Raw genomic sequence first — 18,535 nt, forward strand, 5'->3', positions numbered from 1 at the left:
TTTCTCAAAGTTTCTCTGGATGTTTTATTTATATCTCACTGTCTTCCGCAGTAGATGTTAGGGAGTTTGAGACATTTCGTTTATTTTAACGGTAAAGGACTAAATTTAGATGGGAACTTATGACTAGCACATTTTTTCCACTGGTACGCAATCTCAGAGATGACTATCGTTCACAGTTTACTTATTGTGGCTCGGTATTGTGCTGCCATCTAGCGGTATCATAAAGTGCCTACAGGTCGCGACCATGACGTGACGTAGCACTTTCAGAGAATCCAGCCAATCAGCTGCCAGTGACGGTGACGATTTGAAATTGAAGCGGGTAGAGGCGGAAGCGAGCAGGCGAACATAAACAAAAGAAGTTTTTTTTCGCAAGTGCAAGTAATAATTTATTCGAATGGATTTTTATTTTCCTTTAACTAACATATGGAGTCATACTTACGTCCAATTTACGTGGTTTTTAAATGTGTAAAGTGCATCTGCCGTTAACTCGCCTGTCTCGTAATTACACCGTTTAGGTTTCTAACAGTCCACAGCCATGTCGATATTTAGCGTACAAGGGCGGAAACACACCGCTTATTACGACAATCTGCTGTCAACATCAACGTCCAGGACACCCGGCCGAGAGCGAAAGATGGCCGACACGACGCTGGGCAAAAGTGTGACCGCATCAGGGGAGTCTGCATGTGAAGACAGCAGGTCATCAGATAAAAGCCGTCCGGTGAACAGGACGTATGTCGTCTCTGCCCTGTCAAAGAGTGGCAGCGGGCAGCAGACCCCTTACCGAGCCCGGCTCACCCTACAAAGACGGTCAAAGAGGAAGACCGGGGCCGAAACGGCTGAACAAACGATGACAGACAGCAGCCAAAGCACCACAGCAGCTCCGGAGAAGAGACTGACTCTGCAGCGCAGGACCAGGACTCCCTCCATGGACAAGAGCGGACGTGGGCAGCCTGGTGGCCTGCAGTCAACGCCCAAAGTTCTCGGTGAACCAAACGGGAGGACACCTGGTTTATTCAGGTCAATGAGCTTAAGAGAAACTGCGACTCATGTGCAAACACAAGGGAGGTTTGCGCAGAACAAAACCTCCTCCTCTTCTTCATCTTCAAGTAGAAACACAGACGAGACCCATACCTTTAAAACGCCGACCAGAAAGACCCCGTTTGAGAGAATCGCTGCCAAACGAGACGTGTTTGAGAGACTGGCAGGGAAAGAAGCTCCCAAGCCAGCGTTGGTCAAATCTGCCAGTCTGGAAAGGCCCAAACCCCGAGCACAGCAAGCCGAAAACACTAAACCCTTCCCGGCTCCTCGGATCAGCAAGACGACCTCAGGTGTGCGAAGACCTGACACGACGCTGCAGGTGATAAAGACAAAGACCTCGAACCAAAAGGGAGACGTGACCCAGGTCAGGACATCCGATCCTGCTCCTCCTGAACAGATCCTGCCCAGTACCAGTGAGGGTCTGAAGCAGCAGGACTTACTAAAAATGGAAAACAGTGCTGTTACGGTGGCTGTGCGTGTCCGCCCCTTCAGTGCCAGGTTAGTGTTTAACTGCTGGGTGACTGAGAAGCAGGCCCCCTTGTCAGTATATTAAAGTCTGGTTCTGGAATCTGTGTATAAAACACTGGCATGCTACTTGTTTAAAGAAAGACAAACAACACATCTCTGAAGTTTTTTGTTCTGCTCTATTACAGGGAGAAAGCTGAGAAGTCCTCACAGGTCATCTTCATGAATGGCCAGGAGACTGTGGTCCAGCATCCAGAGTCCAAACAGAGCTACTCCTTCACCTACGACTTCTCTTTCTGCTCAGTGGATGCCAGTGACTCCAACTTTGCCTGCCAGCAGACCGTGTATGAGACGCTGGCCAAACCTCTGCTGCTGAGGGCCTTTGAAGGATTTAACACCTGCTTGTTTGCCTATGGCCAGACAGGTTCTGGTAAATCATACACGTGAGTGGACTCACTTTTCATTTACATCAGTGTTCTCACTTATGTGGTCATTTGTTTTGTTTTGTTTTTTACTTTTGTACTGTAATCTGTCACTTTGATGTGTTAAGACTGATTGTTTTGCAGGATGATGGGTTTTGAGGAGGAGGTAGGGGTGATCCCAAAATTCTGCCATGAGCTTTTTTCTAAACTGGCCTCAATAAAAAGTGAAGAGGTAAGCTCTCTCTTTGTTTTTTTTACATTTCTATTCCAATTTCATTTTTATCTGAAAAATAATTAAATGATCTGTTTTGGGTCCCTTTTGAATCTCAGGTCAAATGTCATGTAGAGATGAGCTACTTTGAAGTGTACAATGAGAAGATCCATGACCTGCTGGTGACCAGAGAAGAACCAAACCAGAGGACGATGCCCGTGAGTAGTTTGCTGTTTAGTGACACTCATCCCTGCCACACGTTTTTATTGCTAACTTGCCACTGTGGTTGACTTACCACAGGGGGGGAAAATGTAGAAAACCTTTGTTTGGATTTGTTTTCCAGCTGAGGGTGAGAGAGCATCCGGTCCACGGGCCTTATGTCGCTGAGCTCTCAGCGTAAGAAAATCTCGTCTTTCTCTCTTTATTCGCTGAAAGCTTGAACATTCTTGGATGGTACCTTTTTCAGAATTGCTCAGCTTGCTGTTTCTTCACAGGAATGTGGTGCGCTCTTACAATGATGTTCAGGTAAGATGAACCAGTTGTCTTTTTATTAGTGGGTGCTTTCAAGAACAAGCTAGGTCTTCAGTGTCAAGCAGACAAAAAGCCTGTTAACCGAATCTGAAAGGCTTGTCATGGAAATGAATATCTTCAAGTGAGATTTCACACAGAGAATCAATAATAATTTAAAGTACTTTTTTCTTCTTCTTTAGGGCTGGCTGGAGCTCGGCAATAAGCAGAGAGCCACAGCAGCCACAGGAATGAATGACAAGAGCTCCAGATCTCACTCTGTCTTCACCTTGGTCATGACCCAGACTAAGGTACTGTCTTCACTGTGTATTTACACCTCTTTTCCCTCTTTGAGTTTTTATGTAAAAAAATACGTTAGCACGGGGGAGCGGATGAATCGTGCTTACATTAAGTGCCTGTGAGTCCATTTGTGTTTGTGTGTGCAGACTGAGCTTGTGGAAGGCGAGGAACATGACCACAGTATCACCAGCAGGATCAACTTGATCGATCTGGCAGGCAGCGAACGCTGCCACTCTGCCCAGACCAGTGGAGACCGACTCAGGGTGAGCACATGTTAACTACCATGTGTGGTTAAGTCATTAAGCAGTTAATCATTGCTTGTTGGAGATTGGAGATGGAGACTTTTAGGTGAACCACGGTATATAATTTTATCATTCACAAATCAGAGTACAGTCTCTTGTCTCAGAAGGCTCTGGTTTCTTTGCATTGTTGGCCTGTTCATTAATTTTTCTATGCTTATTTTATTCAAAACGATGTCTTTATAGGAGGGCGCCAGCATCAACAAATCACTGCTGACGCTCGGAAAGGTCATCTCTGCCTTATCAGAACAAGCGCTGACCAAGAAGAAAGTCTTCATACCGTACAGAGACTCTGTCCTTACATGGTGAGGGAACAGTGTGCTTGTGCACAATTTCTTTATTTGTATTTGTTTGTTTGTCAGCAATCACAGTGACGGTTCTCCTCTAATTGTCACCTGCAGGCTGTTGAAGGAGAGCCTCGGCGGTAACTCTAAGACGGCCATGATCGCTACACTGAGCCCGGCGGGCAGCAACGTGGAGGAGAGCCTGAGCACTCTACGCTATGCCCAGCAAGCCCGCACAATCATAAATGTGGCCAAGGTCAATGAGGACACCAATGCCAAGCTCATCAGAGGTCAGACATCCATAACATGCTTAAAAATTTGTATACTGTAGACAAAAGGTATCTATTTATAAGCCTTATGTCTAAAGCAGGGTTTCAGGCACACTTAGTGTTGGTTTGACATGTGAGCCTGGACAAATCCTTGGTCACCTTATAAACTAAAAAAAGAGAGGGAGGGAAAATCATTTTTATATGAGAGATTCTTTTTCCTTTTTTCCCCTGTAGTTCTTTGTAAACCTGAACATCTGCCTTTCAACACACAAAGCCACACCTGTATTTCCTTTTTTACAACCAAAACCACAGAGTAGCTTCACAGGTGTAGTCAGTATTTTTGGACTGTAAGAACTCTCTCTCACACACACACATATAAATATTTTCATGTCTGTCCTTCAGCTCCTCCTTCATCAGCCTTTTTCCTCTCTCTCTTTTGTTCATCCCTGTGTTTTTCTTTATATGTGATTGTGTTCCTGTTAGGCACTCGCTCCCGATCGCTTTCGCTCTCCTCCTTTACCACTCACCCTCCCGCCTGTCGGCCCGTTTATCCATCACCAGCTCTTGCGCTATCCAGTTGAAATTAAAGCCTGGCCCTAACCTTGCCTCCAGGCCATATTTATGCACTGTCAGTTGCACATGGCGGCTAACTGTCATGCAAGTATTATTTTTCCATAAGATGATAGCGCTGCTGTTTGACGTTTTTAGCACTAAGGGGAGCTCTTGCTGTGGATTTCATTCACGATGCCTGTCAGCGGGAGATGCTCAAAGTGAATGTGACTCAGACAGACAAACCAGTCAACTTCAGTGAGGGACAGTATCGAGCAGTTTGCTGACCAAATCTGAATATTCCTCTCTAAAGTGGCATCATATCTGCACATTTACATAATCTTGCTGCAACAGTTTTCTCAGTAGGAAACAATCTGGATGAATTTTGTGTGTTTCAGAGCTAAAGGCAGAGGTGGAGAAGCTGCGAGCAGCCCAGATGAGCTCCCAGGGCGTCGAACCAGAGAGAGTGAGGCTCTTCCAGCAGGAGATCTCCACCTTGAAGAATAAACTCTGTCAGCAAGAGAGGGAAATGATTGAGGCCAATCGGTCAGCATTACTGCTATAATCCTACTGAATCCTCAAATGAACAGTTCTCTTTTTGCAGTGGAGGGGGTCAAATGAAAGCTAGTTTTAAAGTTATTCTTCACACTCACACAAAGTAATAGTATATTTACAGTGATCTATATGTTTCTGTGTATTTGTGCAGTCTTGATACATACAGTTTGTTATTGAGTTCTAATAACAGAAAGATTTACTTCTTTCCAGTGTATATTTTTATTAGGCTAAAACATTCAACATTCTGATATTAGAAATAAAAATCAGACATTTTTAGCATGACAAAGATGTTAAGTAGAGCCCAACTAATATAGAAATTTTAAATAAAATATTTGTTATGTGTGGTTATTTAGATATTATGACAATGCTCTTTCAATATAATCAGGATTTATTATCACAGGAAGTTGTGCGCTACTCATTTATCAGAATCAGAAATACTTTATTAATCCTGAAGGAAATGATGGAAATTATGCTCTGCTTTGATCAGCTGGTTATTTTTGCTGCTTTCTAAACACTTGTGTTCTCAAGTGGAAAGCTGCAGAGTGCCCTCTGGTGGATGAACTAAGCAATGTCAACCCTCTTAACTTGGTTGAAGGGTGTTTCTCCCATCTCTTCTTTAAAACCTTTTTATTTATCGGCCATTATAAATGCTGATATCAATATATGACTTGGGGTTTACTTAGCAGTGGGTGATGTTAGTGGTAGAATTTGTTCTTATGTCATTTTTGCTTTTGGTTATAAATTTTTTTTTTGTTTTTTCAAATTTTCCGGCAGGGCGTGGAGGGAGAAACTTGAGCAAGCAGAAATTCGCAAGCGTGAAGAGACCAAAGAGTTGCAGGTAATTTCTTTTTTCGGTGTAACCTTCATTTTATTAGTCTACTTTCTCTATCATTCTGCACCCACCATGCTCGTGTTCAAACACTAATGTTGTTAAAGAAGAAGCTGAAAACAAAGGAGATGAACCCCCCCCCCCCCTCTATAAATAATTTTTGGTCTGTGTGATCAGAAAGCAGGAGTGACCTTCAAAGTGGACAACCGTCTTCCCAACCTCGTGAATCTGAATGAGGACCCTCAGCTGTCCGAGATGCTTCTCTACATGATCAAAGAGGGTCGCACTACGGTGGGCAAGCTCAAGTCCAACTCCAGCCACGATATCCAGTTGACTGGCGCCCTCATTGCTGACCAGCACTGGTAAGACCAACTCCTCAGAGAGGGGTGAAAACAGTAGCATATTGTTCAGTCAGGTGGAATACCTGCATCAAGATGGATATAACCAAGGAATATGTAGCCCTACGAAGATATTTGGCCACTTTTTTTGCATTTCACCTAAAATAGTTTTTATTTTCTTTATATATATATTTTTTCAGTGTTATATCCAACATACACGATACTGTCAGCATCATTCCGATGGAAAACGCCAAGACTTTTGTTAATGGGAACCTCATCTCTGAATCCACAGTCCTACACCATGTAAGTAAAGCAGCAAGTTCTAACTTTTTTGTCCGTCTATCGCTTCATTTTGTTACTCTCTGTAAATCAAACGGAACGGTCTGTCCACGCAAGGCCCAAAGCGTTTCATAAATGGTTTCTCTCTGGATCTGTGTCTCTTGTCCGGCTTCTAGGGCGACAGGGTGATTCTTGGAGGAGATCACTACTTCCGCTTTAATCACCCAGCAGAGGTGCAGTCTGGGAAGAGAGCGTCATGCTGGACAGGCGAAGGCGACGGTCATAAAGATTTCGAATTTGCTAAAAACGAGCTCCTTGCAGCTCAAAGAGCGCTGTGAGTGGAGGGAAAATCGGCCAGACTGAGGCTTTTCTGTAAAATGTTATTCCATACTCTCAAAATCTGAATTCCCATTTTTGTGTTTCTCAGGCTTGAGGCAGAAATTGAAGAAGCCCATCTTAAAGCAAAGCAGGAGATGATGCAAGGAATCCAGATGGCAAAAGAAGTGGCTCAGAAAGAGCTTTCTGACCAGAAGGTGCTCTATGAAGAAAAGATCCGAGCCTTGGAGAGAGAGCTGGTATACGAGACTTTCTCTTCTTCTTTTTTTAAAATCTAGAAATAGGCCAGTTGGATGATATCATCAGTCATTTATTATTGTAACCCTGTATTAGATTATTGACAGTCTGTAATTTTCATTTACTGTAATATTGTAAACTAAAACCTCAAATTGAAATTGCTAGGTGTATTTTCTTAACACTTGTGCATTTTTAAAGAACCTTTAAACATAGTAGAGTTTTGCACGCTCTCATACCCTGTCAGATTATGCAAACTGCAGATAAATGCCAGCATTTCGTTCCTTCAGAATGAGGAGAATGAGCGGAAGCGCCAACAGGAGTTGGAGAAGCAGAGGGTTGCCAGCCAGATGGCAGAGCTCAAAACTGCCAAGCTGGAGTTGGAGCAGGAGGTGGATGTCCAGAGGAAACGTCTCCGTATCCACATGGAGACCCAGGTTAGGATTTTTGATTAAATTAAGGAAATGACAAAAACAGGATGGGCTAGATTATTTTGATTTGTGCACATGTTTTAAAAAAAAAAAAAAAAAAAAAAAAATTATTTTTATATATATATATATATATATATATATATATATATATATATATATATATATATATATATATATATATATATATATATATATATATATATATATATATATATATATATATATATATATATATATATATATATATATATTTTTTTTTTACACACCCAATTTACATTTGGCCAGTCGACCTTTATGGGAAGCCTCCTGTGTGAAGGTTTTGTGTGTTTGCAACCCTTTGGATCTCAGGTGCTACATTATGAGGTACAGGTGGAGACGGCCTTGCAGGGGAATTGGGCAAAATTAAACAGGACTTTGAACAATCACTTTTTGATGGCATTTTTTTTATGGATGAAAGTGAAAATAGCTCAGGAATGTGCGCCGTACCATCAGGTTTTCCAGAAAGAGACTGTTGCCTTTTCTTTTATTTCCCCTATGACTGTAGGCGGGAGGGAGTAGGTGGGCGAAATGTGTGATATTTTCAAGCAGTCATCTTCTCGCTTTTCTGGAAGTAGGCATACAGGAAATCTATATTCATTAATTATATCACCTCTTTCGTTCGCTCATCCTCATGTTTTCTGATGTTATGTATGAGCATTAGCAAATATGCTGACTCTGGGCTTTATGTTTAACCATTTGGGATGCGTTTTGAGCCACCGTGGAGCTTGGCTTCAGGCGGAATGTTTTACCCTGATGGTTTTTAATGTTGTTTACATTACCATGACTCACTCAAGGCTATGGAAGAGCATCGTGTGCGCCAAGCGAGGATTGTCGAGGCCCTGGAGGCGGAAAAGAAAAAGATTGGCAAGGAGCTGGAGGAGATTCAGAAGAAAAGAGCTTTAAGGGAAAACCATACGCCCCAACATGGTAAGAGTTAAGTCAACACTGAACGTGTTTGGGAGTAAGGATCACATCGTGTAAGCAGAGTTGTCCTGAGCAGCAGAAGCATTAGAGAAAAGCTGTTTGCCACTATATCAACGTACACTGAAGGCATATAATCCTTAGTAAATATGTAAAGCACTAATGGGCCTCCATATTATTAGAGATGCAGGCTTTTGAACTAGGCGGCGATGACTAGCCAGATGGTCTGTCTCCTCTTTAGACCAGTTTAGAAATGGTTTCCACATTTATCTAAAAGAACTTCAAATTTCAATTTGTCTAACCACAGAACAGTTTTCCACTTTGCCTCGGACCATTTTAGAAGAGCTTTGGCCCACTGCCGTTAGCTTCTTCTTTGACACAGCATACAGTGTTTACAGACAATGATTTCCATGACTGAATCGTGCCTGTTTTTAATGCAGTGCTGCCTGAAGACCTGACGATCACAGGTGTTCAGCATTAATCTTTGGCCTTGTCCCTTGTGCACATATTTCTTCAGGTTCCTGGAGTCTTATAATAATAGTATATTTGTTGGTTTTTCTTTTTTACAAACATTAGACACAGGAGCAGATAGTTGAACCTCTGCCCATCTTATTTTCTAAGCCCCTCTAAGATGCTCCTTTTATAGCCAATGGTTTTATTTGACTCGAGACAATGTTGCGTTAAAATGCCTTTTTGGTAAGGAGTGTTGGGGAGTCTGACCATTATGCTGCCCTCTTATTCTGTTCATTTGTTTGTACGAGGATCATATTAGATGAATGGATGCAATGTCGGAGTTTATGAGCCTCTCAACCCTAATCGGTAGAATGTGGAGCACAGCGATCTGCATCTTACTGTAATTCCTTATAAGGTCTTTGAGAATTGTTGGTGGAAATGAGTGCAATAGCCAGTGAGTAGCTTATTTCAACTGTTCCTTTTTACAGTGAATCCCTGCTGTGTACTGTCTTGTACTGCTAAGTAAAGATCATCTGAGCCAAATGATATTTAACTCTGGGCTATTAGTTGAAGGTAGGACTGGGCGATATGACCAAAAATTCATATCTCGATATTCTTTAGCTGGATGGCGATATATATCTCGATATTTTTTTTAAAGCCATAAAGTAACAACAAAAAGAGAGTTCTTAGTCACACTGTGTCCCAGATCTCACACTGGCACTTTTATTAACATACAGCGTAGATGTACATGAAAAAATTACTCAGAAATAAATTATCAGCATTTATTAAATAATAATGCTCCATAAATAAAATAAAACAATGTTGTTTTTGTGCATAACAAAAAGCTCACAATTGTGCAGTCAAAATGTAAACTAACAGACCCTGAGCATAATAACAAAGACAAATTTCGCATCTGCTCTGTTCCCAAGTTCTACTGCGTGACTGACAGCCTGGAGTTTGAAATCCTTGTTGTAACCACGTCTATGAACAGGTGCCATTTGTGGTCCTTAAACGCACACAATACGGTAATATTACGTTGAAGTACAGTACGTAGTACTCCATGAGGCTCCTGACTACGGTAGCCGTAATGTAACACATAAAAGCGGTTCGCGATCAGTAAGCACAACCAGAACTCATACATAAGGTGCACTGTCGAGTTTTGAGAAAATGAAAGAATTTTAGGCCGTGCAGCCCCCGTGCATGGGGCTGCATGGCGTCAACGTGTGAGAGCTGTTAGCTCGTTAACACGTTGATGCCATCCAGCCCCATGCTCGGGGCGATCCGCGGTAACTCATTAACGGAGATTTGCTATGGCGTTAACGTCATTCTAACGAGATTACTGCTACCAGCAGTAAAATAGTAATCTCCAAATGTTTTCTTTTTACCGACCAGCTCCTCTTTGATAGCTGATCTTGTTGTTGCCTGCAGGTGAAGCGATAGGGGAGGGGGAGTTGTGTTCAGTGAAGTAGAGAGAGGCAGAGTAACGTTGCGTGGAGACAAAAGTGGACGAAAGAGAGGCAAACTTGTGGCTCCACAAGTATAATTATAACATAACATAGACTATATCGATATAAACAATATTATCACATCTCATATATCATATAAAAATATTTCAATATATTTAAAAACTCGATATATATCGCCCAGTCCTAGTTGAAGGTAATGTTTCATTTCTCTGTCGCAGTCTCTCCACAGTGGGATGCCATGAAGTTGTCCTTGATGATTGAGGAAGCCAATAAAATCAGTGCTAAACTGAAGAAACACACAGTGTTCAGCAGGTAGGAAAGAAAGGACGGGCAAAAGTCGCAGATATTTTTTTATTATGCATCATGTAAACACAAAAATGATGAAGAAACCAGTGGCATTTTAAAAAAAAAAAAAAAAAAAGTAAAAGCATGTAAACCTATATCCAGTCTTTGTATTTAGCTACTCCCTAAAATACAGCTGTAAATGAACACGTGGCTGCTGTTAACCTTTGACCTTATTATTTTTATTGACTTTACTCTCCTGTTTTAGACATGAGAGCTCGGAGAATGAGAAGTGCGGTGGTGTGCTGCAGGTGCGAGTTCAAAACACAAAGCTGGGAATTGCCACTTTCTGGTGTCTGGAAAAGTTCCAAAATAACATTGCTGCCATGAGGGAGCTCGAACGGGTAAGTCTGGGATCAATTCTGCGTTCAAATTCATAACCTTTTTTTGCTATCATGTCTTTCTCACATTAACCTGTGTTCTAGTAAGACATAGCACACCTGTTCAGCCTGCACGACTCTTCCTTGTTTTGCAAATTCAGAGCCTGACATCAGCTCCAGTCACTTGCAAATTTCCTAAGTGTTTGACCTCATTTATAGTCCAGAATGGATTGTTTTATGCCCGACAGAGGGATGCTGCCTCACTTTGCGATGCTTTTCTCATTAAGCTGAGTAAATGAGAGTGGACATGTCATCAGGAGTTTATTCACCACAGGGGGATTCCAGCTCTAAAGATGACAATGTGTTTTACGACCCCGATGATGAGTGGGAGCAAGATATATCAGCCTCTTCTTCCTCCGCCGCCTCCTTTTCTCGACGAAGGTAATTATCCAGCTCCTCCTATCCATAAATCCTTCTTCCTAGCATCTTACATTTACATAAGATTAAATATGGAGGTGGGAAAGTTTTTAAAAACACTGCTTGTCCCTTAGGGAAGGGTGTGTGTGTCAGTGTACCTTAAATTTCATCTTCATCAGAGCTTTTAGGAAGGAAAAAATAGAAGTGAGCATTTTTGCACTGATTTGCATTGACCCTCTCTCTGTGGACACAAAGCGTGCCACAAAAACAGTTCCCTTTTTAAAAAAAATGTTTTACTTTTCGTATGTGGAAAGTTGAGTGATGGTAAATACTTCAAGTAAATTTGGAATACTTGAGTTATTTTCACAGCCCTCCCAGTTTCCAACATTGTGATTTACAACCTGGCACATATTTCTTGATAGTTAAACAGTCCTGTTTTCTCTCTTTTCCTGAAAACTTTCTACCCAAAAATATTCCCCTCTTTGGTGTATTTCTTGTGTTTATTAATTTTCGCATGCAGGTCAGGCCAAGGTGTTTGTTTGGGAGCGGTATGGAGGACACACACACACACACACACACACACACAGCACCTGCTGTACATGCAGAATATATTCCCCCTCACATTGTGGTTATTCTTGTCAAGCAGTCCTGGTGTTCCCAAACTACCACTAGGCACAGCCAAATGAAACACTGCACAGGCTCTGGGGCTCCACCATATTGCTCTTTTACTCCAATAAACCTTTGCCTAAACAATCATCTCTATTTACTGACCTTTCCACCTCTGGGTTTCTCTTGCAAGTAAAGTTTATTCTCCTGTGTCTAAAGAAAAAGTCAGTATAAATGTTGAACGTTGGCAGCGGTACCAAGTGGGTTTCTGGTTGGTTTGGCTTTAGAAGCAGGAGTTTGCTGAAGAGCAGAAGGATCTCAGGGCGTCTCTACGAGATCCGGGTGCATCCCATTCAGAGCCTCCACAGTGGCTCCTCACAGTCTGCTGGTAAGAAACACAAGTAAATATGCATAAAATATTAAACGTCGTGTTCTTAAAAGGCAAATGTCGGTGGAATTGAGTGGCGAAAAGCTGCCTCTTGTTGTCTTTCTAAAATGCGACATTGTTACATGAATATAAATTTTCAGACCTGCATGCAGCATTCAGTGCTACAGCTGTTAAACACTCGACTACATTTGCTTTTTGTGACAAATGATCATCACCCACTCTTCTCTGTGTCTGACCCAGGGTTAATGGGTGTGACCAAATCCCCCTCCCTCCATTCCAGCATCTCAGACCCTGGGATGCCTGGCATCTGCAAGGAGCTAGTTGGCCAATCACTGGCCCGTCTGCGTAGTTCTACAGGGTCGGAGGAGAGCATGGCAGATCGGTTAATCTCAGATCTAAACCTGGTCTACATGGCTGTCCAAACTATATCTGACCTATACGACAGTCTGGATGATGACAGCCAGGATAGTGGTGAGTTCCAGTCAACTTCATAGACATTAGTAAATCAATAGCTACCGATGGATAGGTAATGATTAGAAGAATAATTTGTGGATATTCGTCCTCTGCCAAGGTAAGAGCTGAGCCAAAAGGCATGTATGACCAGGCCACATTCATAAAAGTGGCCTGGTGTTTATTGGGCACAAACTTTTATTGTGGTGCTTTTTGGTGGTTTCTTTTTTGCAGTGTTTGTGGGTAATTTGGTGGCACAAACTGAGTTGGTGAAGGCCACGACAGCCATAGAGAATGCAGTGTTTGTTACCATGCAGTGGTTGGCCAGTGTTAAACCCTCCTCCGGTCTGCTCTACACGATTGCTGAGGAACTTAAAAGCCAAGTCAAGAAGATGGGAGGGTTCTTCCAGATGTTGATTCAGGTGAGGAAAAAAAATACCCAAAGGTATCACACGTTAAAGTGACAGTACACAAGTTTCAAACTGAGGTTTCTGCTTGGTGACGATAAAAGGCTAAGCCAGCCTACATGCAGATTGTATCATTATTCTCTAATCATTACACTCCGCCCATTTTGAGTTCAGGCAAATCAAGCCTTTTTTTTTTTTTTAAGTTAAAGGCTATGCATTGACATGATGTCTGGGTTTTCTGGCATTTGCAGTATATGAATGAGTCAAAAAGAGTGCAAAATCTAAGCTGACAAATGATTTTCAATTTTGCGTAGTTTGGAGACGGGTGGCTAATCAAAATGCAGAGCATTGATTGACGGGTCTTAGCTCTGAGCTGTTTGAGCTCTGTCTATGGAAATGGCAAAGCTGAGGGAATTCTCAACCTTGAAGCCCCAAACAGAACATGAATATATGGAAACTAAATCTAAATTCCTTGCCACTCTCAGCACCTAAACACACAATTTTCCCCTCTCGATCCTTACTTTTAATTTTTTCTAGCATTTTAATTTATTTACTGCCCCTTCAGACTTTGTTGGCTGTTGTGCTCTCTTGCTTGCATTGATTCACTATTAAATAAATGTGAACTGAACCTGTGTATCAGTTTGTTTGTGCCGACTCGATGCTGAGTGAAACATTCCTCTCCCGCCCTCACATCCAGGGTTGCGAATCTGAGATCACATCGATGGTGAAAGAAGCCCGAAGGAAAACTAGTCAGTGCCTGGATAAAACTTTACTTGCGCTTGGACACATGGCAGTAGTGACAGGCATGTCATTGAATGTCACGGGACTGGGCGCCCAGGCTATGGGCAAGGTAAGACCACCAATAATTTAGCTGGGAGGTCTCTGTTTGGGCACTGTGGGCCACTCTACTCATGCCCCCTCATCACAACTATTAACTGTATGAATGTGAGTGTAAGGTACAGCCATGGTAACACGGTGCACCAATGCTAAGGTTTTATGTATTGGGATGTAATTAATTATCTGGTCCTTAACAGGTCATAAACCTGATATGAATAATAAAACATGATACCACACACTGTCATTATTTATTTAACAAAAATTAAGCCGAAATGTAGAAGCTGTGAGTGGTTAAAACCAAGTCCACCCTTACTGCTTCCACTGGAATTGTTGCTGCCCATTAATCTTGGAAGGGTGAAAGTTTGTTTGAAAATTAATCTGAAATCTGTCATTCTTTGTAGCTCTGGTAACTGACTGGAATAATGTGGTCATAAAAAGTCATTTGTGTCCTTTTGTTTTTTTTAATCGTTAGCCTTCAGTGGTCACGTGTCTAATGAAGGGAACTGGTAAGGGTGTCCGATCTCTCTTGGAGGAGAGCCTCACCATCACGAGGGAAATGCTGAGAGAGGCTCAACTGTCCTATCCCAGAAGCTCAGTAAGAGATCACGCACTTATTTAAAATGTCGTGCCTTTTTGTGCTCATTTATATCACAGAAATGCTATATCTGGTGTGTTTTTAAAGTGCTTATTGAGTTGCTACCCATGATACCTGTCATCTTTACACGCAGGTCCTCCAGAGCCTTAAATCAAAGACTCTTGATTTAGCTCGTGCTCTGGAGAGCTACATGTACTGCCATATTTTGGTAAGTTTCATCAACAGAATCCATTAAAAATCACAATCTGTAGCCTCTAAACCAGGGACGTCCAACTCCTTTTCATTGCACAGACTGTCCTGTAATTATAAATGTTTGTTTTTTAATTTACTGCAAGCGCACCAAAAGTGGAAAAACTGTAATTTTCCCGTCATTTAATTGTTTATCTCTTAACTAATGACTTTATGGCAGTAGGAGTGGATGGGAAAAGCTGTAAAACCTAAGAAAATGCAGTTAGAAGTTGAACATTTACATACTCCTTCATATTTTTTTCTAAAGCTCTCTACTGGGCCAGTTTCAGGTCTTCGCTCGGCCGATTCTTGCCCCCAGGCCTTATGTTTGACACCCCTTCTCTAAACCCTTTAGTTTTTTTCACAATCAGATCTACAACATAATGCAGCTTAAATTTCTTTTTTTTAGCCTCTATTGTTTCATTATCTTTTTTTAAATTTTTTTTTTATTAAGAATGTAATCATTAAAAAATATGTGTCAAACTTGGGGGAGGGAATAAATGGCATTTGTTATCTGCTTTGTGGAGCTTCATTACAAAAGTCCTGGCACTTGTTTTGGTTTAACCAGAGCAAAAAGACAACAGTGCACGCTCAGCTGAGCATCCTGTAGGTAAAGGTTAAAAACGATCCTCCGTCTTGACACAGGCTTAAATGTTACGGATTAAGACTCGCTGCCACAACAGCCCCATTAAAGATGCCACTCAGCCTTTATTGCTCCTGTAAAGCTTAGTGTGCCGTAAGCTTATCTCTCTGCGGTCATCCCTCGGTGATCGTTCACATAATGAATGTGTTGAATGAAGGGGCATAAGTCACAGCTTAACAGGCTTGTTTGTCCTTATCTTAGCCACACAAAGTAGCAGGTTTTGTTTTGGCCTTTTTACCTTTTCAAACCAATACATGACACATGTAGGCAGCTGGGCTTTATGCTGTCCACAGTGTTATTGTAGTCAAATAAAACTGAGTTATATCCTCCAAAAGCTATTTTCAGGGTGTTTTTCTCACTATTGGTAAATGTAGCAGAGGCTTGAACCCAAAATATTTTCAACTTGTAGTGATTCAGGCACTGGCTGCAATTCTTTTATTTCACTTTTTGTGTAAAATCTATTCTGCTCACCCGTTAAAATATAACTTAAGCAAAATACAGGAGTCAAAACTGGTTGCATTTAGTTAATAGTAAATTTCTACACATTATAGTAGGATCTTTGTTGTGTTTTGTATGTAATTTAACAGATGAAGTTACAAGCATGTCCTGTTTGTTTGCAGTCTTGTTGTCATTATGTGTAAGTGCTAATGTCTGCAAACAGGAGAGGGAATCGGAACCACAGGAGGCAGAGGAAGGGGAGGAGGACGCTTTGGCTTTACTTTTGCAGAAACTGAGGACGACATCAACCAAACTGTTCCAGCTGAACCAAGCCATTAGACAGTTGCATTCATCTCTGTCTACAGCCTTACGAGGTAAAGCTTTTGATTCACAGTGTCAAGACACTTACACTAATGTACTTCCTTGATGGGCAAAGGCCAACACTAGCTCTTACAGATTATTTTCTGATAGTTCAGTGGCAGCAGTGTTGGTAGATTTAAGGATGGTTGACCAGTCTGTCCCTGGTGCCCTCCTCCTAGGAAAAGACTTCAAAAGCTGCAGAGATACGATCTCCTCTTCTGCCAAGGCTGTTGACGAGCTGATCACCGGCCTTTCCAAGGATGGAATTGGGGCCCCAACCCTGCAGCTTCCCTGTCTTCAGACCGTAATGTCTGCACGAGATGAGCTCCACTCGACCCTGGAGTCCTTGTCCTCTCTCTGGAACCAGCAGGAGGAGGGAGAGAGCAGAAGTTCAGCTAGTTTTGAAAAGGATACAGAAGAAGAAAGCTCAGCCAAAGAGAGAGCTGCCACTCACAGTACTGTTAGACATCGAGTTGTGAGCAAGATTGTGTACGCCCTCGCTCCAGGTGTGCAGTCTAACAGCAGCCTGCACTGGGTATAGTCTTTATTTGTCGTATCACATGCTGTTTTACAGACTGGTAACAGGAAAACTGCAGTATAGCATCTACAAGCATCTATAAAAATCAAGTGTTTTGTTAAACATTTAAGCCACCAGAATGTGTATAGCATTACAATTAGCAGATTAACAGCATTAGGAGTAACTAGCTGTAAAGATGTGCTGTGCCAGGTTTTTGCTCCTTTACTTTATATATTTTTTTCAGAAGCATTTAATAATTTTACTGCTGGTTTTTCTTATTAGTTCCAACATGCAGATTCAATAGTCAGCACCTTAGGTACAACATTTTGTTAAAGGTCTTGATTACCCACATGTTTTCTTTCTTGCATGAAGTCATTTTGTTGTCATGTTTGGATCAATATTGCTTTTGTACATTGAATAACTCGTACTGTAAAATTTGCACTCAGGAGAGACTTGTATATTTGGGGTTTCTTCTCAATACACATACTTTAACAGGGCAAAGTTTTTAATCGTGTTGGTTACTTTTGTTTTTTTATTTAGTCCTTTATATGACTTGGTTTAAAAAAAAAAAAAATGCTACTTGTACTTCAAAAATATATGCACATGGTTTGATTTTGCAAAGATCCAAACCTTTTATCTTGAAGGATGCTGCTCAATAAACCATGGAGCTGTGGTTAAGACTGCACTCATAATAAAATAAGACTTTGTTGAATTAAAATCAGACCTAGTTTTATTCTTCTGCTGGTCTAACAGCACAGGTATACACAGATGCTAAAAACTAGTCTTGCCCAGCATCATTGCTCCAGTTCAACATCCAAATCTGCGTGAGATTAATATCCTTTTTTTTCCATGTTTAAACTGAAATATCATTATGCAACATTATGCCTTTGGACCACTTTTCTAAGGGTAATCATCATACTATAAAGATTTTATGTATGTGTGTTCCTTATTTCCTCCTGGATGAAAAGAGTGATCTTGATAAAACTTTGCATAAAAGATTAAATATGTAAATCACATATCGAATTTTATACAAATTCCACAGTCATATTTGTACATTTGACAGGTCCGCTGAGTATAGAATGAAATGTCAGATTAGAATGTGGAGTTATAATTTAAACATAAAGATATTTGCATGTTCCATAGCCCAGTGAGGAGAGAGGCAAGGGTTAAAAAAGCTATAAAAACACTGCTTGAATATATATGAAGTTGATAATTGTTCAAATGAAAGAGAACATTTTAATCAATTTCTTGTTTGCTCCCAAACCTATGGCATGACTATACAGAGAAAAGCTTGACAGGGTGTGTAAGGAAAAAATAAACAAATGCACAAAAAGTTTTATGACTCAGTTTCATAATTTCAAAATTCTCCAAAACTAACATTTTCTTTAATTCACTCATATTAAACTCATTAGGGTCAAATTTAGGGTGAACAATATTACACAAGTGCACATCCACACACATCGGAATGCCTTTGATTCTTTGTGTCATTGTGGTGGATCATAAATTTGATTAGTTTTGGAGTTGTACATCTCTGTTCCTTATATTTTGTGTCATGCCTTTATTATTGTTTTATTTGTTGTTTTGCAGCCAGCAGCACATGCGCGCCTCCTCCTTCACTCAATACAGACGCGTGAGAGAGAGCTGTCTGTCCGTGCCATTCTTTCACCTCTCCTCACTATTTCCCGTGTTTAAGGTCACAACATCATCACAACCTTGCTTTGATCTTTGATTCCACTAAACACTTAAATAGGAGCTTTAAACT

General features: G+C 41.2%; 1 protein-coding gene across 1 annotated transcript; it reads left to right on the forward strand.

Annotated features, from left to right (window-relative positions):
- The first annotated feature begins 80 nt into the window (after positions 1-80).
- kif14 (kinesin family member 14) lies at positions 81-18,108 on the forward strand. The gene is made up of 29 exons (XM_082506197.1): positions 81-1,536; positions 1,692-1,946; positions 2,070-2,157; positions 2,256-2,354; positions 2,480-2,532; positions 2,631-2,661; positions 2,847-2,954; positions 3,090-3,206; positions 3,429-3,547; positions 3,644-3,816; positions 4,743-4,890; positions 5,674-5,737; positions 5,906-6,090; positions 6,267-6,369; positions 6,522-6,679; positions 6,773-6,920; positions 7,206-7,352; positions 8,180-8,312; positions 10,444-10,537; positions 10,776-10,911; positions 11,222-11,328; positions 12,198-12,298; positions 12,539-12,769; positions 12,983-13,170; positions 13,853-14,005; positions 14,465-14,587; positions 14,721-14,795; positions 16,120-16,270; positions 16,436-18,108. Exons 1-29 carry the CDS (start codon positions 536-538, stop codon positions 16,795-16,797), a joined length of 4,851 nt encoding a protein of 1,616 aa, XP_082362323.1. The 5' UTR covers positions 81-535; the 3' UTR covers positions 16,798-18,108.
- Positions 18,109-18,535: the final 427 nt, after the last annotated feature.

Source organism: Aulonocara stuartgranti, assembly GCF_965226115.1.
Source record: "Aulonocara stuartgranti genome assembly, chromosome: 15".
In the NCBI taxonomy this organism is placed as follows: Eukaryota; Metazoa; Chordata; class Actinopteri; order Cichliformes; family Cichlidae; genus Aulonocara; species Aulonocara stuartgranti.

Coding starts and splice junctions, on each gene's coding strand:
- kif14 (XM_082506197.1), top strand. CDS start 536: ATGTCGATATTTAGCGTACAAGGGCGGAAACACACCGCTTATTACGAC. Junction 5,738..5,905: donor AAGAGACCAAAGAGTTGCAG/GTAATTTCTTTT, acceptor CTGTGTGATCAG/AAAGCAGGAGTGACCTTCAA. Junction 6,680..6,772: donor CTTGCAGCTCAAAGAGCGCT/GTGAGTGGAGGG, acceptor TGTGTTTCTCAG/GCTTGAGGCAGAAATTGAAG.